Here is a 23,554-nt window from a genome sequence, read left to right on the forward strand (position 1 = left end):
CTGGATGTCTTCAGAGATAATTTTTATTAGCTGGTTGTTTTCATGTGTATGAGTCATAATGTCTTCATATCTATTTTTGTTGTTGAGGATGAGATGCTGAGTAGTGTAATTGGCAGCTCTGGGGGCAGATTCTGCCCCCCCTGCCTCCCTAGATTTTTGTTGCAGATGTTACTTGTTTAGTTAGTACTTTTCCTGAACCTATGTTCTCTGCTGTATGCAGCCACTCCAGTATGGCTCAGTTCCCTTCACAGATGGCTAATGACTCTACAGCAGTTGCCTTATGTCAGCAAATGCCTCATAGCCCGGCATTTACTGGAGGCCTCCCTCTGTATGCCACCAGCGCTCCTAGTGTACAGACCTACCTCTCGCTGCACTCCCTGCTAGTACAGAGCCCAGATAGGTGAAAATGTAAGGTTTTCCATTTCTGTTATGATTATGCTTATGTGCCCCAGTGAACACCTCATCCCAAATTTCAGGCTTTTGGTTAGCTGCTTCTTTGCCCCACTTGTTCTTACTGCCCTGAAGCAGCTACAGTGTTAAATAATTGCCACTGATGGTTTTGACAAATATTTCCTGGGGATAGAGTTCTTCCACAGCAAGTAGGCTCCTAGTCAGGTCAAATTAGGAAAAGCTACACAAATGGCAAGTTTTAGGGAATTGTTCTACAGGTTAGATAATGGCAATTGTTTTGGAATTGTATTTTTGGTACTTCTTGCTCAATCTGCCTCATCCAGGCTCACTGAGATTCCAGTTTTCACTCTGTCGATGGAGGTTTGGTTTTCAAGATGAACACAAAGCAGGGAGTCAGGGATGGCACTAGTGCAGGTTGATACACCACCCATCCTGTTGTTTTTTATTGAGATTCATCTGTTTTTATGGGATAAATGCCCTTCAGATCTTTGCAAGCCTGTCTTTAATTACCCAGATTTGAAAACGTTGATTTGAGCATTTTTTGGCAATGTTGTTTCTTAGTGCCTCAGGAAGAATGGCCTTTGCAGAGGTATTTACTCCAGCATTCCCACAGACATCCTTCTTTCTGCACAATTTCAATAGCCAGGAGCTTTCCATGCAGAGGCCTCTGAGTTACATGGCAAGGACAGTCTGGTTGTGACATCTGTTCCCCCGTTGGCCCTCAGAGTTGATTTGCTTGGCTATGTAAGCAGTCTCTCCTCACCATGCCATATATATCTTTTCTAAAAATTTGTTCTTGGATAACTAAAAATGTTGACCTATTTAGACCACAAGGAACTATTCTTTATTCAAGGACATCTGAACTAGAACAACATATACCAAGGTACAAAAGTATACAGTATTTTGGGGGTAGGTAGTCTATTTTAGACAGTTTTACTTTATACTAAATTAAGACTATTTGACATGTAGAGGCCATTTTTATTAAAGTATGACTGAAGGATATTCAAATATATAGTTGCTTAGCTAATTTATATTGAGAAGTTAATTATAAATTATGTGCACTATCATGTTAAAAACAGACACATCTGTAAAAGAAACATGGTAAGTAGTATGCGTATCTTAAATGTAATTAAGGATCTTGAGACAATCTTGGGTTTAGGGTAGGTCCTGAAGGGCAATGACTTATATCGTTATAGAGACAAAGAAAAGGATATTTGAGACACAATGAGGCAGGGAAGGAGGTCCAATGGAGATGGAGACAGGATGGAGTTGTCATAGCAAAAGGATGACTGGAGCCATAAGACGTTGGTAGAAGACAAGGAAAGATTCTTCCTTTAGAGACTTTAGAGGGAATGTGAAACACCTGGCATCTTGATTTAGGGGCTTTGTGGTACACCTGGTATTTTGATTTAGAGACTTTAGAGGGACTATGACATAGCTGGCATCTTAACTTTTAACTTACTTTTCCAGAATTTCAGGACAACAGATTACTATTGTTTTAAGTCACCCATTTGTTACAACAGGCCTAAGGAGTCATTCAGGTAATGGCTAAAGTCTTGAGCTTTCAGCTGTCATTATTTAGGACATGAATGTATATAGAGAAAAACAGGAGGGCCAAAGAAGGAGACTGGAAGACCTCTAGTGACAGGAGAGACATAGAAGTCATGGAGAAGTGGCAGAGAGACAAGTCAGCATTGTATTCTAGAAGCTGAGATGAAGAAATCTATAAGAAGGATGATGTTGGTTTTGTCAAATTCTATATAGGGAGGTTAAAGAGAGTTATATCATAGGTAGGTCAGCTAGGTCTACAGCTCAGAAACTGTGAGGAGACCCAATAACACAGTTAGAAGTAGAACATGGGTGTTGATAGCTGTAGGGTGGTGTCATTTTTTAATGATATAATGAAGTGCCCTGCATTCATCCAAAAGACATAAAAGAGAGGGTACCATATTTCTTTGCTTCTCTTCTTTGACCAAATCTTCACAATTTATGTTCAACTGTGGATTTAAACTGTCCAGAGTGCTGTGGAGATGATTCCATGTGTGAGTGGCCTTCATCGTTCTATATTCACTCCCACTGATTGGTTTAGAGAATTCAGTGGTAAACAGAAAGAAAGCAACATTGAAATGGCCTCATGTCAGGTAGAGGCAGGTAGATCTCTGTGAGTTCAAGGCCAGCCTGGGTTACAGAGTGAGTGCCAGAATAGGCTCCAAAGCTACACAGAGAAACCCTGTCTCAAAAAACAAAACAAAACAAAATAAAATAAAGAAAGACATGGCCTCATGTCATCACTATCTCTAATCTTGGTATACACACTAGAATTTTAGGTTCTCTGTTAATGTAGTTGATACTGGAGAGCTGGCCATTGAATTTGACACATAAAAGTCTTTGGTGATATCGACAAGAAGGGTTTGGTAGGAAAACATCCTTAGTTTCAAGGAAAGTTAAACTTGAGGAAGTAGAGTCGGGAACTACAGTTGGCATTTTTAGGTTTTACTGTGGACAGGAGGCCGAGTGAAGCAGCAGAGGTGGTGAATGATTAGGAGACATTTCCAATGACAGGAGATGTTACAGCATCCTTGTGTGTTGATGGTGGGATGACTGACAAGAGAGACAGCGATGGGTTAAATACAGAGAAGATAAAGGCAGGATAAGTAGACAAGGTAAGTGCTTGATTCAGGGAAGTGGGGGTGAGATCCAGCGTGCCTGTGCATGTTCTGGTTACAGGAGAAGGTTGTATTGTCTTTCCATGTAACACTATGAACAGTGAGATATGGATACAGATGATGGAGGATCAAAGATTGATTAGTAGGTAGGTACCTTTAAAAATCACTTTATTTATGATGGCTTAAGACCATCTCTCTTGATAGGTTTTAATGGTTGTATAATAGTAACACTATGTTTGCCCTGCTGTTCAGCGTGTGTTTCTGTTCACACTGGGCAACTGTGTTTTATAGTTTCAGCTACACCTTAAGTGGGGCAATTCATCATTAAGAGACAGCATGTTTTATGGCGGTACTGATTTATTACTTGAACACAAGTTCTCTACTTGAAGTGCCTTTTTCATCTTTGGAGCACATCAGTATTTTAGTATTACCTTGCAAGCTAGTCATCTCTATAGAGGGCTGCTCAAAGGCCTTACAGGGAGGCAGGTGGATCTGGAGACTCTTTTCATGGTGATTTATCTCACAAACTAATGAATTTCATTTCTGAATCGAGCATGGCTACACGTCTTCCTGGGATATAAAATCAGCCCATAAAGCGCTTTAGGTCTCTGGCTGTCAAAGAGGGAGCCATTTTCTCTTGAGATAATTTGCAAATTAGGCAAGAATTGACTTTACTTAGCTAGGCAGGAGGCTAGTTTTGCTTAGTTTATCAAGGTATGTCCTTATCTATCTCCTTCCTTCCTTCCTTCTTTCCCCCATCTCTCCCTATAGATATCAATTAATAACACTGATATTAAATTAATAGGTATGGCTATGTATTGCTTTTTAAGGAAAAATAATATATGTAACATAATTTCACTTTAAGAATTCACTTTTGAGATTATTTCCAAAGTGATTGAAAGCTATAAAGTAAGATTTTTTTCTTTTACAAATGAATAAGGTGCTAAGAATATTGGCTAAAATAAAAAGGTTTATGGTTTTAGAAAGATTGTCCATATCACCTCTGTCTAGGTATTCATCCTTGAATGTTGAACATTGGCTAGTCTTGAACAAGTAAAAATAATCAGGTATTTTCTCTATATACATCAGGGTCATAAAAACATAAGGCCTTACATTTTCATGTGAACTCCCATTTCAGAGTCATCTGACATTTTAATGCTGGTGCTACTTTACATTGTAGGTATTTACTTCACGTGTTTTACTTCATGCTATTTGTGTTTCATGCCTATACAATTCAGATAAATTTGTTAACCTGATATTATCAGTCAGTCCATTTGGAAATAGCTAGATCATCTTCGGTATAAATCTAATTAAGTGCAGTGAAGATCTTCCTCCCAGAAGACTAGCAGGATGGCTCAATGTGTGTTCCTCAAATGCAAGATGAATGAGAGAACCAACTCTTAGAAGCTGTCTTCTGACCCTCTACTCGCACACTATGACACATGCACGCACACACTCACATGCACAACAATGGTAACACAAAAATAAAGGACAAGAAACAAAAAAAGCTTTGGATATTAATTAGAGTTGCTGGCTAGCCTATGTTGTCAGTTCAGCATACTTGAGACAAGGGAGCCTCAGCTGAGGAACGGCCGCCATCAGATTGGCCTACAGGCATGCTGTCAGTGGGGCATTTCCTCGATTGCAAAGGAAGACCCAGCCCACTGTAGGAAGTACTGTGACTAGGCTGGCAGGCCTGGGCTGTCTAAGAAATGCAGCTCTACTTGAGCCCGGGAGCAAACCAGTAAGCAGCGTTCTTCTGTGGTTTGCCATTCAAGCTCCTGCCTTGAGTTCCTTGTCCTGGTTTCTCTTGATGATGATAAACACTTTTCTCCCCCTGATTACTTTTGGTCAGTGCTTTATCAAAACAACAGAAAGCTAAGACATATCATAGTAAAGTTCTTGTCAAAAAATTAAATAATGTAAATAAGATGGCCATGGCCATAAAACATGAATATGTTTATATGTTTTAGAGTTTGAGAGAGTGTGTGTGTGTGTGTGTGTGTGTGTGTGAGAGAGAGAGAGAGAGAGAGAGAGAGAGACAGAGAGAGACAGAGAGAGACAGAGAGAGACAGAGAGTGATTTGGATTATTTTAAAAATAAGAAAAAAGAAGCAAAATGTGGAGGCATGTTGACAATGTAAATGTGCAATGGACCCTGTTATTATCTGTGTAAGGCCAGTCAGGAAGATATGGGTTACAAATAGCACATTCACTGCTTTGCCACAGGGGGTCACTGTAGAGACATGTGAGTGACTGTGGATTCTAGAAACTTAATGTAGGAAAAGGAACACTACCCACAGGAAAGACTGGAAGGGAAAAAGCTTAAAATATATTTCTCCCTTTCTGTTGATTTAACTGAAAATTAGTAACATGAATTATTTTCTCAGAACCTGTATTTACAGTGATGTGTAGGTGTGTTGCTTTACTCCACAAACTGGAAGCAATTAATTAAGGTGATCTTAGAATTACAGAATAATTGTGTCGTCAGTGCTTTCTTTTTTCAAAAGTCAAATAAAAATACAGCTAAAACTGGGCCTGGTTGCACAGGTTAGTAAGCCCAACTAATTGGAGGCTCAGGCAGGAGGGTTGTAAGTTCAAGACCTGCCTGGGTGACAGTGACAGAATGAACTGAAGGACAGCTGGAGCTGGTCAGGGAGACCTTATCTAAAAATGACAAAGGAAGAAAACCACAAAAGAAGTAAAGAGAGCTGGGGTTATTGCTTAGGGAGAGTGCATGCTTAGCTTGCTGGAGGGAATAGGTTCAACCACCAGGACTGGAACACACACTCAAACACACACACACACACACACACACACACACACACACACACACACACACACACACGTAGCAGAGAAAGACAGAGAGAGAGAGAGAGAGAGAGAGAAAGAGAGAGAGAGAGAGAAACTGAAAGTAAGCCAGCTAATAATTGCCTGTACAATTACACCTTACTCTTAGATTTTGATAGGATCATGTGTTTTCTAACATTCCTATTAATATAGAAATTCTTTCAAATGTTTCTATGAAAGCATTCTGCAAGTCATCCCTTATAACCAAAGTAGATACATGTAGTTGTTTCTTAGCAGCATATATAAAACATGACCAAAACTGATACCGATCAACCTACAACTCATTATATATATGTATATAATGTATATATATATGCATATATATACATATATTCTGAGTTTTCCTTGCCTGGTTTTCCAGATCTCTTTTCTATTCTCCCCCCTTTCCCCTCTCTCCCACCTTCTCATCTTGCTCACTCTTTTCTGCCTTTCCAAGAGTTTTTGAGTGCTTGCTGTGTGCTATGGATAGTAAAACTTTCCCCACCCAACAGAGATGTGCTAAATAAGAGAGTATGTGTGCAGCTAGACCCCAAACCCTTATTATAGGCATCAGGAAAGGCTATAAGCTTAGAACTTGGGTTGAGGGTGGATCCAGAGGATGGGAGATGGAGGGAGTGTAGACATCTGAGGAGAACTGTGTTGAACAGCTACTGTGGAAGGGTAAAACCATTTGCACCAAACTTCAACAGTTCCCTGAGACACCAAGGAACAGTAAGTAGGATTGAGGGGAAGTATTTGGATAGCTTTGGGGGCAGAATTTTGCCCCCAAAGGTTAGAAGGATAATAATGTGGGCAAACAAACTGAGGATATTGTAAAAGTAGTTTGAGACATGAACTGTGAGTCTTTGAAAGAAACAAGGGAATTGAAGCTGAAAACAGATTGGTAAGCTTTAGGGAAACGAAGTATTTCAGGGCAGAGGTTCTGGGTGACAGTGGACCACAACAGTGGATTTCTATAAAGAGCACAGGAACTGGAGACTAGGAACTGTGTTTAGAGAGTAGAATGCTAGCTAGCACTTGTGATTTACAGGTAAGACAATTCCAGGTTATACCCATGTAGCATGTGGTTGTGGAAGTGGGAGGTGCCTAAAGGGCATGCCGGTGAAATATTGAGTGGAAGGCCTCAAAGACTGAGACAGCAGAGAACTGTGCAAATCATCTTCGTACATAGCAGCCCGCCTCGATAGTGGCGGAACTGAGAGTGGTGAGGAATATTAGCATGCTAAAACCCTCATTAAACATGTGTGTGTGTGTGTGTTGATGCTGACTGTGGAGGCATTTAGTGGATAACAGTAAGGAGGAGGAATAGTAGGTGCCATGACCAGAAGATGTTAAGCACCAAGCAGTGTTTTTCTGTGCACCAGGAAGGTTTTGACTTGAAAAAAAAAAAGAAATAATTTTTCAATATCAGCTCTTTTCTCAATCCAGGACTTTGTGGCACTGTCACCCATAAGGCACAAAGAAAAGAACTAGGGTTGAATGAAGGCGAGAAGGAAGTGAGAGTGGGTATTCAGACCAGAAGGTAGTGTGTTGGGGTCATCTGGTGACAGCAAAGATGGTTCAAGACGGGCAGTGAAAGCGTTGGCAAGAAGGCAAGGCCAGGAAGCAGCAGCGTGCTGGAACGAAAGCACAGTCTCTTCTGCTAAAATAGCAGACACATTCCCAGGTAACTTGGCCTTAATAAGTATGTACATTAAAGAAACCATAACAACATAGGAATTACACATGAAAGCAGAGCCAGTGGTTAATAGAACAAACCAAGGAGCCATGTTGCCATGTTTGAATTTTGGCTATCCCACTTAATGGCTATGTGAACTTGGGCATTAAAAAAAAAAATGTCAGCCAGGTGTTGGTGGCACACATCTTTAATCCCAGCACTCGAGAGACAGAGGCAGGCAGATCTCTGTGAGTTCGAGGCCAGCCTGGTCTGCAGAGCAAGTTCAAGGACAGCGTCCAAAACAATACAGAGAAACCCTGTCTCGAAAAACCAAAAAAAAAAAAAAAAAGGGAGAAAAAATCTTTCAGAGTCTCTGCCTTGCTCATTTTTCTTTATGACACAGCTGAAGTAGAAATGATGGTTCTTGCCTTCTTGAGAGAAATGTAGCTTTCAGTACCTGCCTGCTTCTCATACAAACTAAAGACTTTGCAGGCAGGCTCTTTGTTTCTTCACTATCTGCTTCTAGTTACTTCTACACACAAACAATGGTGCCCAGAGATTTCTCTTAGGCTTAGCTCTTAAATCTGTTTTCTTTGTTCCTTTTGATAGACATGTAATACTATCTCTACCATCCTAGTTCTCTCTCTTTTTCTCAACTTTTCTGGGTTAATTGAGGCTACTGCAGACCAGAGCCTCACACAGGGAGGTGTACATTATAAGTGTGAAGTCCAATGTGTTTTGACAAGGGCTTGTTCATGTTCTGTCCACCACAACTGAGCTGGGGAGCATTTCCATCATCCACAAAGGTTCCCTTGTGTTAACATCAGTCTCAACTAGCCCACCCCACTCTTGGCCCCAGGACACCATAGAAACTGCTTTCTGTCCTCGTTAATTAGATCTGACTTTCTAGACTTTAGCTGAAGTGGGGTTATACATCAGCACTCCTTATGTCTGGCTTTCTCCTGAGATCCTTTCACACTGATGCAGGCTTCTGCTCTTCATGTTTCTGAGTTGTGGAGTTGTGTTACCCTGTGTGTGCATGGCGTTTTGTTGATGCGCTTGTCTGTGACTACAGCTTTAGACTATTTCCAGTTTTGGATGGTCACAAATAAAGCTGGCATGAATATCAGTGTGCAGCGTTTCTGTGCTCACATATCTTATTCCACATTGGAAAAGAACCAAGAAAGAGATTCCTGCAGGAACATACATCAACCTCTGAAGAGTCCCACTGAATGGACACCCAGTGAGAGGTCGCACATCCCACCTGCTGGCTGACATTTGACCTTGCGAGTTTCATTTGCTATCTTTTGAATGCCCTGGGGTGGTACTGCCTTGCCTTTCCCTGGTTTGTGATGCTGAGAGTCATTCTGTGTCATTGTTCATCATTTGTATTTACTTTTTAATGAAATGTCTATTCCAGCCTTTTGACCACTTGTTTCTCTCTTTTGCCTACTTATTTGTTTCACTGTGCTGGGGATAAAACACACATTTTCTAAGCAAGTTCTCCCTGACTTACACTCGTAACTCCTTTGTCTATTTTTAAACTAAAAGTTTAAACTAAAGTGTTGTCTTCTTAGAATTAAGTTACAAGGTTTTCAAAATTCATTTTGGTGAAAATCTTTCACTATATATTTTGAATGCATTTTCTCACTATGTAGCTTACTGTTTTGTATTCTTGAACCTTAGCTCTGGAAGAACAAATTTTAATTTTGATGTTCAATTTATCAGTTTTCCTTACACAGTGCATACTTTCTTGAATCTTCTCTTAAGTTTACAGAGATTTTTCTTCTTTGCTTTTCCCCTAGAAGTTTTATAGTTTTAGCTTAAATTTAGTCCTGCGATCCTGTGTGTGTGTGTGTGTGTGTGTGTGTGTGTGTGTGTGTGTGTGTGTGTAGAGCGAAAGATCAGGGACTCAGTTCTGGGACCCATTCGTATTAATCAGATTATCCCGTTTCCATTGAAGTACACAGATATATTTGTTCCATGGATATGTTTGTCTTATATTTTTGATATTTTATTGGTGGATTATTACACTTTATCTATAATTCCAGACTCAGTGCTTTATTCTATTTGTCTGTGTGGCTGTTCCTGTGTTTGCTTTACATTGTGTGCTTACTAAAATTTTATAGCAAGGCTTGAAACAGATTATGTATATTTGTATCTATATGCATATAAATATTATTACTTACAATAGATATGCTATACTTTCATCTGAAATTTTAATCAGTTTTTCAGTTTCTACAAAAAAGCTTACTGACTTTTTGTTTGGAATACCATCCTATATGGTATCTTTTATCCACATGAGGCTATTCAAATTTAAATTAGTATAAAGCAAATAAAATTTCAAAATTAGTTTCTCCATCAAAATGCTGTTCTTTTGGCACCCAATTTCACATGGCATTTGTCTTAATAAGTTTCACTCAGGGAACATTTTCATCATTCTAATGCTTTTTGTTGGATAGCACTATTGAATACCAATAACGTATAGGGCTCTGAGTTAGTTTTGTATCTTGTTCTTATTTTTGTAAGCTGTGATGTTAATATATTTGTTTAGCTCTCATAGATTATGCTGGTGTTCTGAAATAGTCTACATATAGAATCATGCTATGCACAAAATTTTTCTTTCACTTATGTCAACCAAACAGAAACAAACAAATAACCCCTCTTTTCTTCACAACTGTATACACTTGATTTGTCCTTCTTGCTTGGGCTGAAGGATACAGTAAAAGTTGAGTTAAAAGAGTAAAAATAGACAATGTTACCAATCTTTTCAAAGAATAAGCCTTTGACTTAATTGACTATTTCTATTACTTATTTATAGCAGATTCCATCCACTTCCACTATTATTATTAATGCTTATACTTCTTACTTTGGGTTTAGTTTGTTATCCTCTAATTTCTTTAGAAGCTTAGATTGTTGGTTTTAAATCTTTCTTAGATGTAACAGCATTTGAAATCTCCTAAGCTTTAGTGTAGCTATATAACAGATGTTCTAACATGGTGAGCTCTTTTTAGTTTATTCAGTTTAGAGTGCAGGTGATCCTTCACACATGATAAAGCTATATGCTGATAAGCCAGCACAAGTTGAACATGCCATAAAACTTGTAAATGCTGCCAACATACTTAATATTTGGAACAGCACAGCTTAGCACCAAAGTATACTGCTGAGGACCAGTTGTTTACTTCTTGGCAGGCCAGGAGTTGTAGATTTCTATCATTGCTAAGTATCATCAAGCCATATATTGTACCACAGATACCTAGTGCAGAAAAGGCTCAAAATGTAAAATTCAGAATAATGGGTTCTACTCAATGTGCTTTGCTTTGTACCATCATAGAGTCTAAACATCTTTGGGTTGGTGAGATGGTTCAGTGGGTAAAAACATTTGCTGCCCAGTCTGCTGACCTTGGGATCCACATGGAGAAAGTAGAGAAATAACTCCTGAAGGTTTTTCTGTCACAGACACATATTGCTGTGGATGCCAAATACCTACACATAAGTATACACAATAAGTAAATGTTTTTTTAACATTCTAAGTTGAACCATAGTAAGTTGAGGACTTTTTGCATTCTAAACTTTCTTTGTGACTTCTTTTATAATCCATGATTATTTCAGGATCTATTCCCTAATTTCTAAATATTTTGGAATTAATACAAAGCTTTCTAATATGAGTTTATGTATGATTTATTTCTTTCAAAGATTTAGTTTTAAAAATTATGTTTATGTATGTGTGTAGGAGTATGTGCACATGAGTGTGGTGTTCTTGGAGGCCAGAAGAGGGCGTTGGATATCCTAGAGCTGGAGTTGCAGGGAGTTGTGACCTGCCTGACATGGGTGCTGGAACCCAAACATGGGTCCCTATACATGAGCAGCAAGCACTTTTCAGCACTGAGCTATCTCTCAAGCCCTAAACATTAGATACTTTGATTTTCATTTGTTTGAGTTCTGAATTTTATTGTGTTCTTTAAGAGTGTATTGAACTTTGTATTAGATCAGTTGGATTTTTTTTAATGCACATTTTTCGTATTTCCAAAGGGAAGGTCTGCAGTATCATTTCCTGGGTTTGACCCATGTAGTGTCTCTAGCATCCCATCTTCCACAGGCACTCTGTCTCTCTGTCTCTCTCTGCCTCTGTCTGTCTGTCTGTCTGTCTGTCTGTCTGTCTGTCTCTCTCTGTTTGCTGGTTGGATCTTTAGTGACTCCCATTCCTATGAAAGCTCTGGGAGTTATTTGGCTTAGAGTATCCTAGACAGTTTCTTCTGCCTGCTAGCCAAATGGAATTTTACCTAATCCATACCACCGTTTAAGAACTTTAAGAACCCCGTGAAAATTTCTGGAACTTTTTCTCTTCTTGGCTCCTGTTTATCTGATGCATTGTTCTATAAAGTCTAATGTCTCAGCATCCTTAAACGCTAGCCTGTCTCCAGAATTAAGCATGACTAATGATGTCTCCTTGGATGGTACCCTCTTACTCATAGTCTGGAAAGAGCCACCAAGCAGAAAATGGCTCTTTTTGTTTTTCTTCTCTCACTGTCACAGTCCTGTGAAACATGTTGCTCATTGTCTGAAGCAATTTTCATATTAAAGCATGTCCAGTTTCCCAGAGTTTAGGAAAGAGGGGTGTGTCTAAGCCTGGGGAGATACAGCTCAGTGAATAAAGTGCTTGCCATGAACTTTATGGCATGAGGACCAGAGATGAGACCCTCTGATACCCACATAAATGTTGAATGGGTGTGATAGCCTGCTCATAATCCCAACAAAGTGGGATTGGATATAGGAGATACTTACAGAAGGCTGGCTATCTAGAGTAGCTGAATCAGCTAATTCTGGGTTCAAGTGAGAGATGCAGTTTCAATATATAAGGTGGAGAGTGATGGAGGAAGACATATGACCTCAACCCATGATCTCTACATGCATGTGAATACATGTGCATTACACCCCCATAGATATGACCATTACACACACACACACACACACACTGCACATTCACTCAAGAAGTATATGTCTGAATTCCATTATCCTTGTATGAATTGAGGCAGAAATCATTGATGATTTGCTTAATGGAAAATTCTTAGTTGACTTTCCTTTTCTTCAACTATTTGACTCATAAAAACACCTGAACTTTTAAAAGACCAACAAACACAAATTTTTAGATTTCTTTAATTCTTATTTCTATTTACAAATGATAAATTTCTTGAATGAACTACTATGTTTTTGAAATTCTTTGTTTTAAGTGACAAGGAATAATCAAGACAAATGAATACTCTGGATCTTTCCTATAGGTAGATCTTTCCCATAGGTACTGGTTTACCATAGGTACCCAGCCTACAATTATTATAGAACACAGACAAGCTTTCTAACTAACCTGCAGTATTTGTTTGTCTGCCATTTAACCTTTCAATGCCAGGTGTTCGTTATGACAGCTCTTCTCCTCAAAGGTATCTGTGCCTATCAATGTACAGCAAAAAGTAACTCAGGCAGAAGTACCATCATCCTAGACATGGTTTTCTTCATGGTATCATTCAGAGATCCAGGCTCCATCCGTCTTGCTACCCTTAAAGACCTAGTGACCCATTATGATTGTATTCAGCAAGACAAAAGCAAAAGAATATTTAGGAACAGATGTGGGAAATTATATAGACCAACTCAAAAAGTGGATTATGCCAGTTCTGTTTATATCTCTTTAGCTTGATCTTAGTGATAGGAACAGCATAAGGAACATTGCTACTCATTTGTAAAGGAGACTTGGAAATTTAATTTAGCCCTGTGCCAGTGGAAAAGAAGGGAGTACGTTCAGCTGACACACAGCAGGAGGGCTAAGAGTATGCCGGCCATTTTTCTTTTTCATGCCTCAGTCTGAAAGAAACACTTTGTACACACATTTTCTTGTTTTTGAACTAATTCTGTCTGTTCTTTGCTCTTTCTCTTTTCCCTTCCTCTTTTTCTTGTATATGTCTCCTCCTTTCACAGAGGCATTACGATTTCAAAGCACTTGGTTTGTCTCTGGACTACCCTAGTGAACCAGAGCAAGATTGAGTCTCTACTGCCATCGTGGATTTTTAATAACTTATACTATGTACTTAACATTTTACGTAGTAACACATGGAATGATACCAGCTGATGACTTTGAAAATGAAAACTGTCTTCAGCAGAGTTAGAAATCACAAGAAAATAAAACACATGGAAAAATTATAGAAAAAAGTGGATTAAACTCTTCCAAGTCATCACTGGTTGTTTTTAGAAATAAAAAAATCCATAACCTGTGGGTCTCTGACTACGGACTGTGGGTAAACCTGGCAGGAATTTTGAAGGATACATAGAGTTGATCAAAGAAGGCAAAGAGAAGTAAAGTGGAAGTGAGGGGCATTGTGAAAATAGGGAGGAAAAGTCTAATGGTCTTGTGGGGAACAGAAAATCGTTGGGTGTTGTGGAATATTCCTTTACTCTGTGTGAAGATGCATCACTGTGACCGGTTTACTGAAAAGCTGAATGTACAATATCTAGGCAGTAGGTGTATTATAATTACGTTTTACTGGAGATCAGAATCAGCAGGCTATAGACTTTGATAAGGAATGGGACTGGTGAGAGTACACATTTTTGAGTGTGGTGGGTTTTGTTTGTTTGTTTGTTTGTTTCCACCTGCCAAAGGGGCTACATCATTTTCATTCCTACTAGCAATGTGTGAGATTTTTCCGACCTCTAGTTTCTCACAAAACATTGGTGTTGCCACTTTTGTGGTTTTGGCCATTCTGATAGGCGAATGCTGTTGCTTTTTTGGTGTTTTATTTGCAGCTTAATGACATGTGATGCTGGTATGGTCTGAATTGGAACCCCCCCCCCTCAGGTTCATGTGTTGAAGGCTTTGGAGGAGGGGATGGTGACACTCCAGGGTATGGGGCCTGGTTGCAGACAGGTCATTGGGAGCATGTACCATACTTTACACCTTGTCCTGGATCTTTCCCACACTCCTCACTATATAGCCAGTTCTCCTCCATCACACCCTCATTGTCGTGACGGTGTCTTCCATGAGGACCAAAGCCATGGAGTCTGCTAAAATTGGGTACCAAATGAATCTCCCTAGACAGTGTTTCTCTCAGGTATTTGCACCAGCCTGGGAAAGTTTAGCAATGCAGATGTTGAGCTTCTTTTAAATGTCTAGCCACCATCTGCTTCTTCTCTCCTCTCAGGCACCTGCTCTGGCATTTTACTCACGCTGTTTCCTTCCTCTTGTCCTTCCTATTTCTCCCAGATTATTTGAAAATGTTTTCTTACTATCTGCACTTGCCGTATCACTCTCTTGACATTGGTTTTTGCTGGATACAACTTTTGTATGTCTGAAATGAATAAAAATACTCCAACTCTTTTGATGAATGCTAGCATGAGATATTTTTCTAATCATTTTCTTTTAATTTATTTATGTTCTTCTGCTTAACGTGGGCTTTTCTGTAGATAACATATAATTGCCTCATTTTTACATACTTGGCTTGAATCTGAGCATTGCACACATTGGCAAGTATTTTACTAATGAGTTCCATCCCCTGCCTTTGGCTTTCTTTTGAGACACCATCTCAATATGTAGCTCGGGCTACCTTGACTTCCTATGTAGCCTAGGCTTGCCTGACTATCACAATCCTCTTGCCTGGTCTCCCAAGTGGTAGGATTACAGGTATGTAGCACCATGCATAGCCTATCTTTTGACCTGCTGTGAGCTGTGATAACTTCTATGTTTTTGTTGGTGTGATTAGTCTATTGATATTTAATGTGATTACTGATGTCACTGGATTAATAGCTGCCTTTAAATTAATGTCTCTTATGTATTGCCCTTGTCTTTTTTCTATTTTGTCTCTTCCCATTCTGCCTTTTTTGTTTTTAATTGAGCATTTTATAAGATTCAGTTTTCTTTGCTTTCTTAGTATCCCTATTGTATTTTACCTTTTGAGTGGTTGCTCTAGAGTTAGCAATATACACAACTAACTGATCAAGTCTACCTTTAAATAACACTGCATTTTTAGGAGTAACATGAGTACCTTGTAATTTTTATTTCATTTCTATTACAGTGATTTTGTGTGTGTCTGTTTTTGTTTTTCAATACAGGCTTTCTCTATATAGCCCTGGCTGTCCTGGAACTCACTCTGTAGATCAAACTGGCCTCAGACTCACAGAGATCTATCTGCCTGCCTCTGCCTCCCAAGTGCTGGGATTAAAGGTGTGTGCCACCACTGCCTAGCTGTAGTGCTTTTTACCTTTAGCATGCCTTCTGGGACGCTTTCCCTTTTCTGACCATTTGTTCTCACAGGGTGTGGGTACCAATCATTGTAGTCCTTTGGATATTAATTTCATTTTAAAATAATTCCAATTCTGTTAAGTTGAGCATCTTTGCTTATCCAGGTCTGGTTCTGATGCTTGTTGTGCCTCTTGTAAATTTTATTTTATTGTATCTTAGTATGCCTTAATACTTTTCCCTTCCTTATTCAGAGATGATATACTGTGTGTAGAAACTTTGGTAAACAGGCCTTCCCTAATGCACTGGGGAAGGCACAGATTGAGAGAAAGTATTCTATTATAGCCCATGATTAGGTCACAGTATTTTAGTAAGCCCATGCCTCTGGATCTTAAGTGTTTCATAACCCTTGTCCCATTTTCTTTGGTGAGCAGAGTTGGCTAGGGTAGGTTAGAAGTGAACATTTTCCTTAAATTAATTTGTTTAGCCCTGAAAAGTTCTCTGAAGTCCCTATTGACAGCTTCTTCTGGGGTACACCATGTGTGATGATTATAGTGTCTTATCTATCAACTCCATAGGATCTAGAACCATGAGATGGGCCTCTGGACATGCATATAGGGGCCTATCTCAGTTATGTCTCTTGATGTAGGAAGACCTGTCTTGATTGTGGGTGGGGTTGTTCCTTAGAGATTCTGGACCATATCAAATGGTGGAATCAAGCTGAGCATTGGATGCATGTATACTTGCTCCTTAATGACTGTTGTACGTGACAGCTACTTCAAGCTTCTGCTGCTGCCTTGAATTCCCCATCATGATAACATGCACTGTAAATTGTGAGCCAAAATAAACCCATCCTTCCTTAAGTTGCCTTTGTCAGGGTAGCTGATGACAGCAAAATGAGAAGAAAGGACGACACCATGTTAAGAAGAACGGCTGTTTGGCAGCATTCAGATTGGTTGCCACTCACCTCTCACTGCCACAGGTGATTGGTGCATAAGAACTGCCTTGAGCTTCTGGAAGCAACACACACACACACATATGGGCACATACACACACACACATGCACACACACGTGCACACATGGGCATGCACACATATGCACACAGATACACACACACGTGTACACAATGTGGCAGTGTCTTGCTCTTCCTCATGGTTTTCACACTGAAGTCTGTGTTTAGCATCCCCTGCCTCAAAACTGAGCCTTAGTTTACTCATCTGTAACAACATCAGTTGTGAAGCCACACCTCCTTGTCCTTGAATAATTACACATCCTCTTTAATGCCCCAAAGATTGCCTTTTGGAAGCACAAACCAGGTTTCTCTACTCTGAGGCTGATTGCCAAGGAGGTTTTCGCTTCTAAGTTTCTATGTTTGTTTGTTTTTCACCTGTCTTGCCAGAAATTTTTAATTTTAATTTTTTGTTTTTTGAGACAGGGTTTCTCTGTGACATTGGAGGCTGTTCTGGAATTCGCTCATGTAGATCAGGCTGGTCTCGAACTTACAGAGATCGGCCTTCCTCTGCCTCCTGAGTACTGGGATTAAAGACGTGTGCCACCAATGCCTGGCTTTGTAAGACATTTTTGGCAGTATCTTTCATGGTGATCTTCTATCTGATATATGTGTGAGGGGTTCTTGCTAGTTTTGCCTGTTTATATTTTTACGTGTTGTGGAAATGGAGTGAGATGTTTACCTGCCAGGTTAGACTCCTGCTACTCTAGTTTAGATTCCAAAGTTGCTATCTTCTCTCTTTTGGTGATGAGCTGGAATTCCTATAAGACCTCTTCAGAAAGTCTCTCTTTTGAGAGTTGCAAAGAGTGTTGCTAATAACTACTCCTGGACAGCCGTGGTGTGTGTGGCTGCCCAACTGGCAGATGCAGCTTCCTACTGTAGAAAAAAATGAACACCCAGAGCAGGGGTGAAAGGTCAGTGCACTTGACACTTGACTTTCCATTGACACAAGCAATAGAATTTTGAAGTGTCCATGTCTCCTCTAGGTAATTCCCAGGACTCACTGGTTCTCAGAACCATGTCCATTTTTTTGAGAAAAGCACAGCAGAAACACAAAAGTAACAATTTTATCATCTCCGAACTTATTCTTTTATCAAGAGGGTCAGGAATGTCTTAACCTGTAAGCTGCTCTTCCTTCATCACTAAAGATACCGCTTTTAAATCTGGAAATCATTGCCCTCTCCAGAATTCTGACTTAGAGCTAACCCCTAGTTCTATAGACAGGTGGGACTGGATGTTATGACTAAGCTGTCAAATAACATAACTAATTATGTATAGAATTTAAGAATTGAGGTGTAGAAAATTAGTGTGGTTAAAAATGGAATGAGGTTGTTGAATTTAGCACTACCAAACTCTAGCTCTATGTGTTGAGTCTGTGACCCCTTAGGCAAGTGTATTTCTCCTCTCACTTTTCCCCAACCTGTATAATTGAGAAAATAATAGCACCCATCTCATATGGTTTTCGTTTTGAGTTCTTAATGAGACTGGCACAGGATCAGGGATCAACAATGTGTTCTGTTTTACGCAGGTCAATAAATTCCCAGGGGTGTGCCTGGAAAGCCTTTGAAATCTTGTCTGACAATGGCTTTTTGAGATCCATCAATGCAGGTCTTGATTCTATCAGCAGGAGTTCATTCATTGATTATTTTAAGCCGCCTATTTGTGGAACCAAATGTGAAGAAAAGAAAATAGGCCTCTTCTCCATTTCTGGTATACCACCTCATTAAGTAAAGACTTCGCTGCCTTTTCAGAAAGACAGGAGTAGGAAAGAGATGCTTTTTAACCAGCTTTTAAAAAATTAAAATTATACATATATATTCCTTAAAATCTTATACACATTTAAGATCTCTATCTACCTATATCTATATCTAGTGACTGTAATGTGTGTGTGTGTGTGTGTGTGTGTGTGAGTTGGTAATGGTAAAAGACATTGCCCACCATTTTGATAAAGTCTTTTGATTCCATTCCTCCTGGTCCATGATTCCCTGTTCCCGAGGTACCTACTTTCATCCCTGCATTTGGTATTTGCCTCTCTGTCTCTATATAATATGATTATACTGCCACTTCTTGATTTTAAATTTTTTGAATTTTTATTTGACTTTGTAATGTGGAGGAAGAAATCTTAGAAGTCCTTACACCTCTCTTCCATACCTAATACACTCACACACACATGCGTATTTGATTCCAAACACAGCTGGGGAGGAGGAGAAGAGGGGTAAGTTACACTAAGAATGTTTGAAAAAGTCATAAGAAACTATTTTATATTTACTTAAAATTACATAAAATATACATGTATATATCTGCAGTTATACCACTTGGGGGGCAATGCTCCTCCCTAAAACTATAGGCTATCCAACAAAACCTCAGTGACAGGCTTGGGAAACCTTTGAGTTTGGGGACAGGGGAATACCCTCTAAACCCCCTCCCCCCCAAAAAACCAATATAGACTATTGCCATTGGCCTTGGTGCCTTCCAGAAAATGGGGTGCAAGGCTATTACTGAAGACACCGCACAAATCCTGGTTTCATGTCTTCTTTAAATTGTTGCCTGTTTTGTAGGGTGTGTACTTTTCTAGGTACCTAAAAAACAAAAGGCATTTAAATATTCTGGGATTTGGCAAGTCTATAGTCAGTTTTTTCTACTGTCACACTTATTGGTAAATTACAATCCTAGGTTAAATAGTTTTTTTCTTTACAATTTTGAGCAATTTCTTTGTTGCTTTTGGGTTTCCAGTGAGCTTCTGGGAATGCTGAGATGGCATGTCTCCCAACCATCTTCATGCGTCTTCCTTTTTAAACTCATCTGGCAGAATTTTTGGAACATTCTGTTTCTAGTGGTTTGAAATCTTACATTGACATGACAAATTGCGTATGTTTTCACTTGGTGCTGGCACTTGCTGAGTTCATTCAACTTATAAATTCATATCTTTCACTTTGTGAACAGATGTTTTTGAAAGGATCTTCTTAAGGCCTGAATATTTCTGCATGCACTTCCTCTCCAGGACACCAGTTGTTCAGACGTTGTATCTTCACAATCATCTATCTAGTTCTTAGAGGCATTTCTCTACTGTTGTCCGTAATGATTCAGCAACTTCATCTTCTGACCTTTCTACTTACATCCTCACCTCTGCTCTGCTTTATCTGAGTGTTTCTATGGTGTTTGATTCTTCATGAATCCAAAGACTTCTTTTTTTTCAGGGATATTAATAAAAATAATGAAATTCTCTGCCTGTTTCATTATCTTTGTTGCGTGTAACTCATACAGTTACAATGATATTATAACAACATTTCCATTCATAGCTGCATATACATGAAGGTGGTCTCATGAGGCCATTATGGAACTTAAAAATTCCTAGAGCCAAGTGATGTCATAGCCTTCACAACACCATGGTGAAACTGCTTCCTCATGTTTGTGGTGATGCTGTTATGAACCTGCCCACTCCTCTGCCAATGCTATGAAGGTGTTACATATTCAATTATGTATGTACATGAAACTTTGTAATGGTAATATAAGACTGTGTTACTGATTTATTTACTAAGAGCTATTTTATTTCTCTTTCTATTCATAAAAGTACCAAGGGGCTGAGTTACAGCTCAGTTGGTAGAGCACTTGCCTTGCGTCACAGTTCCTGAATTTGAGTTCCAGAACTTCCGTGCAAAATGTTGGACTTGGTTTTGCCTGCTTGTGATCCCAGTGCTGAGAAAGAAGTAGCAGATGGATCCTGGGACTTGCTGACCTACTAGCCTAGCCTACTTAAGTTAGTTTTGTGCCACCAAGAGAGCTTATTGGTAAAGAAAAAAGGAGAGGGTCAATGGTGCTCTAGGAGGAGCACCTGAGGTTGTTTCAGATGTCCATATGGCATGCACACACATGAACATGCACACCCCTACACACATGTGTATACACATTTGTCAGCCATAAAACCCTATTCTGTCTGAGGCTGGCTGCAGTCTCACACGTCTCATGTTGACTGCATCTCTTGCTTACATCAGGAGCCCCTTTTGAGACACTGCCCTGTGCCATTTACCTTATATAAACATGCTCTGTGATGATTGTATTGCACAGTGATAAACTCTACACACAACACAGTTCTCAGAGTATGTTCCTGCGGTTCAGTGAAAGGCTGTATTTAGAAGTATTTTTGTGATATAGCTGCTTTCCTCTCTTGGTTAGAAAATCATCTCATGGATAAGTAGGTTCATAACCATTTTTATTATCACACAGATAATCAACAGCCTGGGATGACAATAAACAAGAAGCAAAGGAAGCTAGAGAGAAACAGAAGGGCCTGGACTATGAACCTTACATTTAGTGTTGAGATACTTATGCCCCTTGAATTGGTTAAGTTTTTTTTTTCTTTTGCAAACTGTGTAGTGACAATTGTGTTTGTTTATGATACAGGTCTGAGAACCATTGGTGTTATAACAAAGCTGGATCTCATGGATGAAGGAACGGATGCCAGGGATGTTCTGGAGAACAAGCTGCTGCCTCTTCGCAGGGGTAATGGACTGTGGTTTCTACAGGCCCGCTTTTTATAATACGATGGAGAAATGACTGTTGAGCCACAGAGAGGCTAGGATTTCTTGCTTCCTCTCTTAGAAGGCAGTGATTTATTGTTAGCTATACTTCATAGGGAATGGCACAATGTTCCCAAGTGTTGTATTAAAGAACGTTTCAAAAGGAGAGCTATCTCTTAAAATAACAGGAATAGGAAAACGGGGAAAGGAAGGAATTTGAAGGAAGGTTATAAATATTCATCATAGGCTACATAAATATACACCATTCAGTTTTAAGTTGGATATTTACTTGCCTGCTATATGATACAATTGTTGAGATATAGTTTCTTAAAGTGATAAAGCTTTAAAAGGCGAGGGATATTATTCTATTGATTTTAACAATTTATCAATAGACAAATAAGTGGCAGTTATTGGATAGTTATCAGATGGAATATTGCAAGGAGAATCAATCTTTAGCCTTAAAATTAATCTTGCCTGTTAGAGAGCCCTGGCATTTCTCTAGAACAAATGACAGGAAGTGTGCCAAATGTCATAGGTTTGTTTTTCGTTTCAGGCTACGTGGGGGTGGTCAACAGAAGCCAGAAGGACATAGATGGAAAGAAGGACATTAAGGCGGCCATGTTGGCAGAAAGGAAATTTTTTCTTTCTCACCCTGCTTATAGACATATTGCGGATCGTATGGGGACACCCCACCTCCAGAAGGTCCTGAATCAGGTAAAATTATCATTTCAAGCAGTAAGTACAATTATGAGATGTAAACATTACTACAATAAATAAATAATTCTTTCCCAGATAAAATACTCTGCTTTTGATAATTTTAAAAGACAATATTTGGACCCACACAGTTACCTTTTTCATTGAATTGAATTCACCTCAATATTGTTGACAGTACTCAAAGCAAAAACATACCGATTTAGGACAGTGAGCAAGAAATTTAGAACAGGAGACATGTGTGAGCATGTACTCATAACACATTGTATCTTAAGTTAAACTTACGCAGCTCTGACAAGGTAGTCTCTTTACGTCTCTTTCAAAAGCCACATGATGGTTAGGTTAGATTTTTCCATTAACTTTGTTACATTTTTGTTAAATCTTTATTGGTTTCTTAATTTAAAATATTGAAACAATAAATCTTGATGACATAATCATTGATTTCCACTAATCAAAAACACCTTTTCCTGATAACACATTCACTCAAAATAAAGAGTTGGAACTGGCATTCAGCCTACCCTCTCCCATGACACATACACTTTTCCCATAAGTCCTCGGTAGACTTACCTACATATCTTCTTTCCATATGGGAGTTGAACTTCATGACAAGCATTGGTGGTCATGCAGGTTTCCTTCTCCAGTTTCCATTGCATCGACTTTGTATTGTGAGTAGCTTCTGTCACAAATATCCTAATAGCTTCTTTATGAACTCTTCTCTATGTACACAATGAGTCAGGTAGTCACAAATGTACTGATGTTGGCCTTTTGAAGGAATCAATGGAGGTTGCCATAGTAACAGCAGCTGATACTGTATCTGAAGCACTTGGGTAAAACAACTGAGTAAGTTTTAGAAAAAAAAAAGATCAGTAGTATACTTTTAAGTGATTAACATGCTATGATAAATTTCTGCTTTTTAATTAAGGGCAAATGAGCATTTTGAAGCCACGAGGCAGCATTTGGGCTGTGTCACTTAAGATGGCAGTAAAGACAACACAAGTCAGTCACCCAAGAATCACAATATTATGCCAATGTATCCAGTGTTAGTAACACTTTCTATGTTATTGTTTTCATACCTATATTGGCCTAGGAATATTTAAAAAAACTCGAAAAGTATCCTTGGGGAAATTCACTAATATAATTGGACATATAAGTTAGAAATAAAGTAGGCTTTAAATAACAGAAAAGTAGAATTGCATAATTAACCATTTAGTTACAGGTGATCACCAAGTTAGTACATAATTAGATTCATATTGAATGGAGTCTGACTGGGTTTTGAACTGAAGATCTTATCTTTCATATATAATTGCTCTCTGTTGCTTCAAATATATTCTCTCTGTGTTAGAAATTGGGGTAATTTCATCAGAGGTTTGATGTATACCTGTGGCATTTTTGAGGGATTGAGAGCAATGCCAGTGTAGCTGGAAGACATGGAAAATGGTGTTAGGTAGTAAGAGATAAATTTGGAAAGGCAGACAGTGGCTAGGGCCTCTAATGTTCACAAGTGTAAATAAAGAA

At 39.1% G+C, this 23,554-nt stretch overlaps 1 protein-coding gene across 11 annotated transcripts in view; it reads left to right on the forward strand.

The window, feature by feature from the left end:
* Window positions 1-23,554, forward strand: part of Dnm3 (dynamin 3) — a 453,602-nt gene that overhangs the window by 125,318 nt on the left and 304,730 nt on the right. For all 11 annotated transcript variants that reach the window (XM_021227897.2, XM_021227898.2, XM_021227901.2 and 8 more), the window contains exons 5-6: window positions 21,213-21,311; window positions 21,882-22,042. In XM_021227897.2, coding sequence (XP_021083556.1) covers window positions 21,213-21,311; window positions 21,882-22,042 — 260 coding nt within the window. The remainder of the gene's footprint in view (window positions 1-21,212; window positions 21,312-21,881; window positions 22,043-23,554) is intronic.

Source organism: Mesocricetus auratus, unplaced genomic scaffold, assembly GCF_017639785.1.
Source record: "Mesocricetus auratus isolate SY011 unplaced genomic scaffold, BCM_Maur_2.0 Super-Scaffold_100676, whole genome shotgun sequence".
In the NCBI taxonomy this organism is placed as follows: Eukaryota; Metazoa; Chordata; class Mammalia; order Rodentia; family Cricetidae; genus Mesocricetus; species Mesocricetus auratus.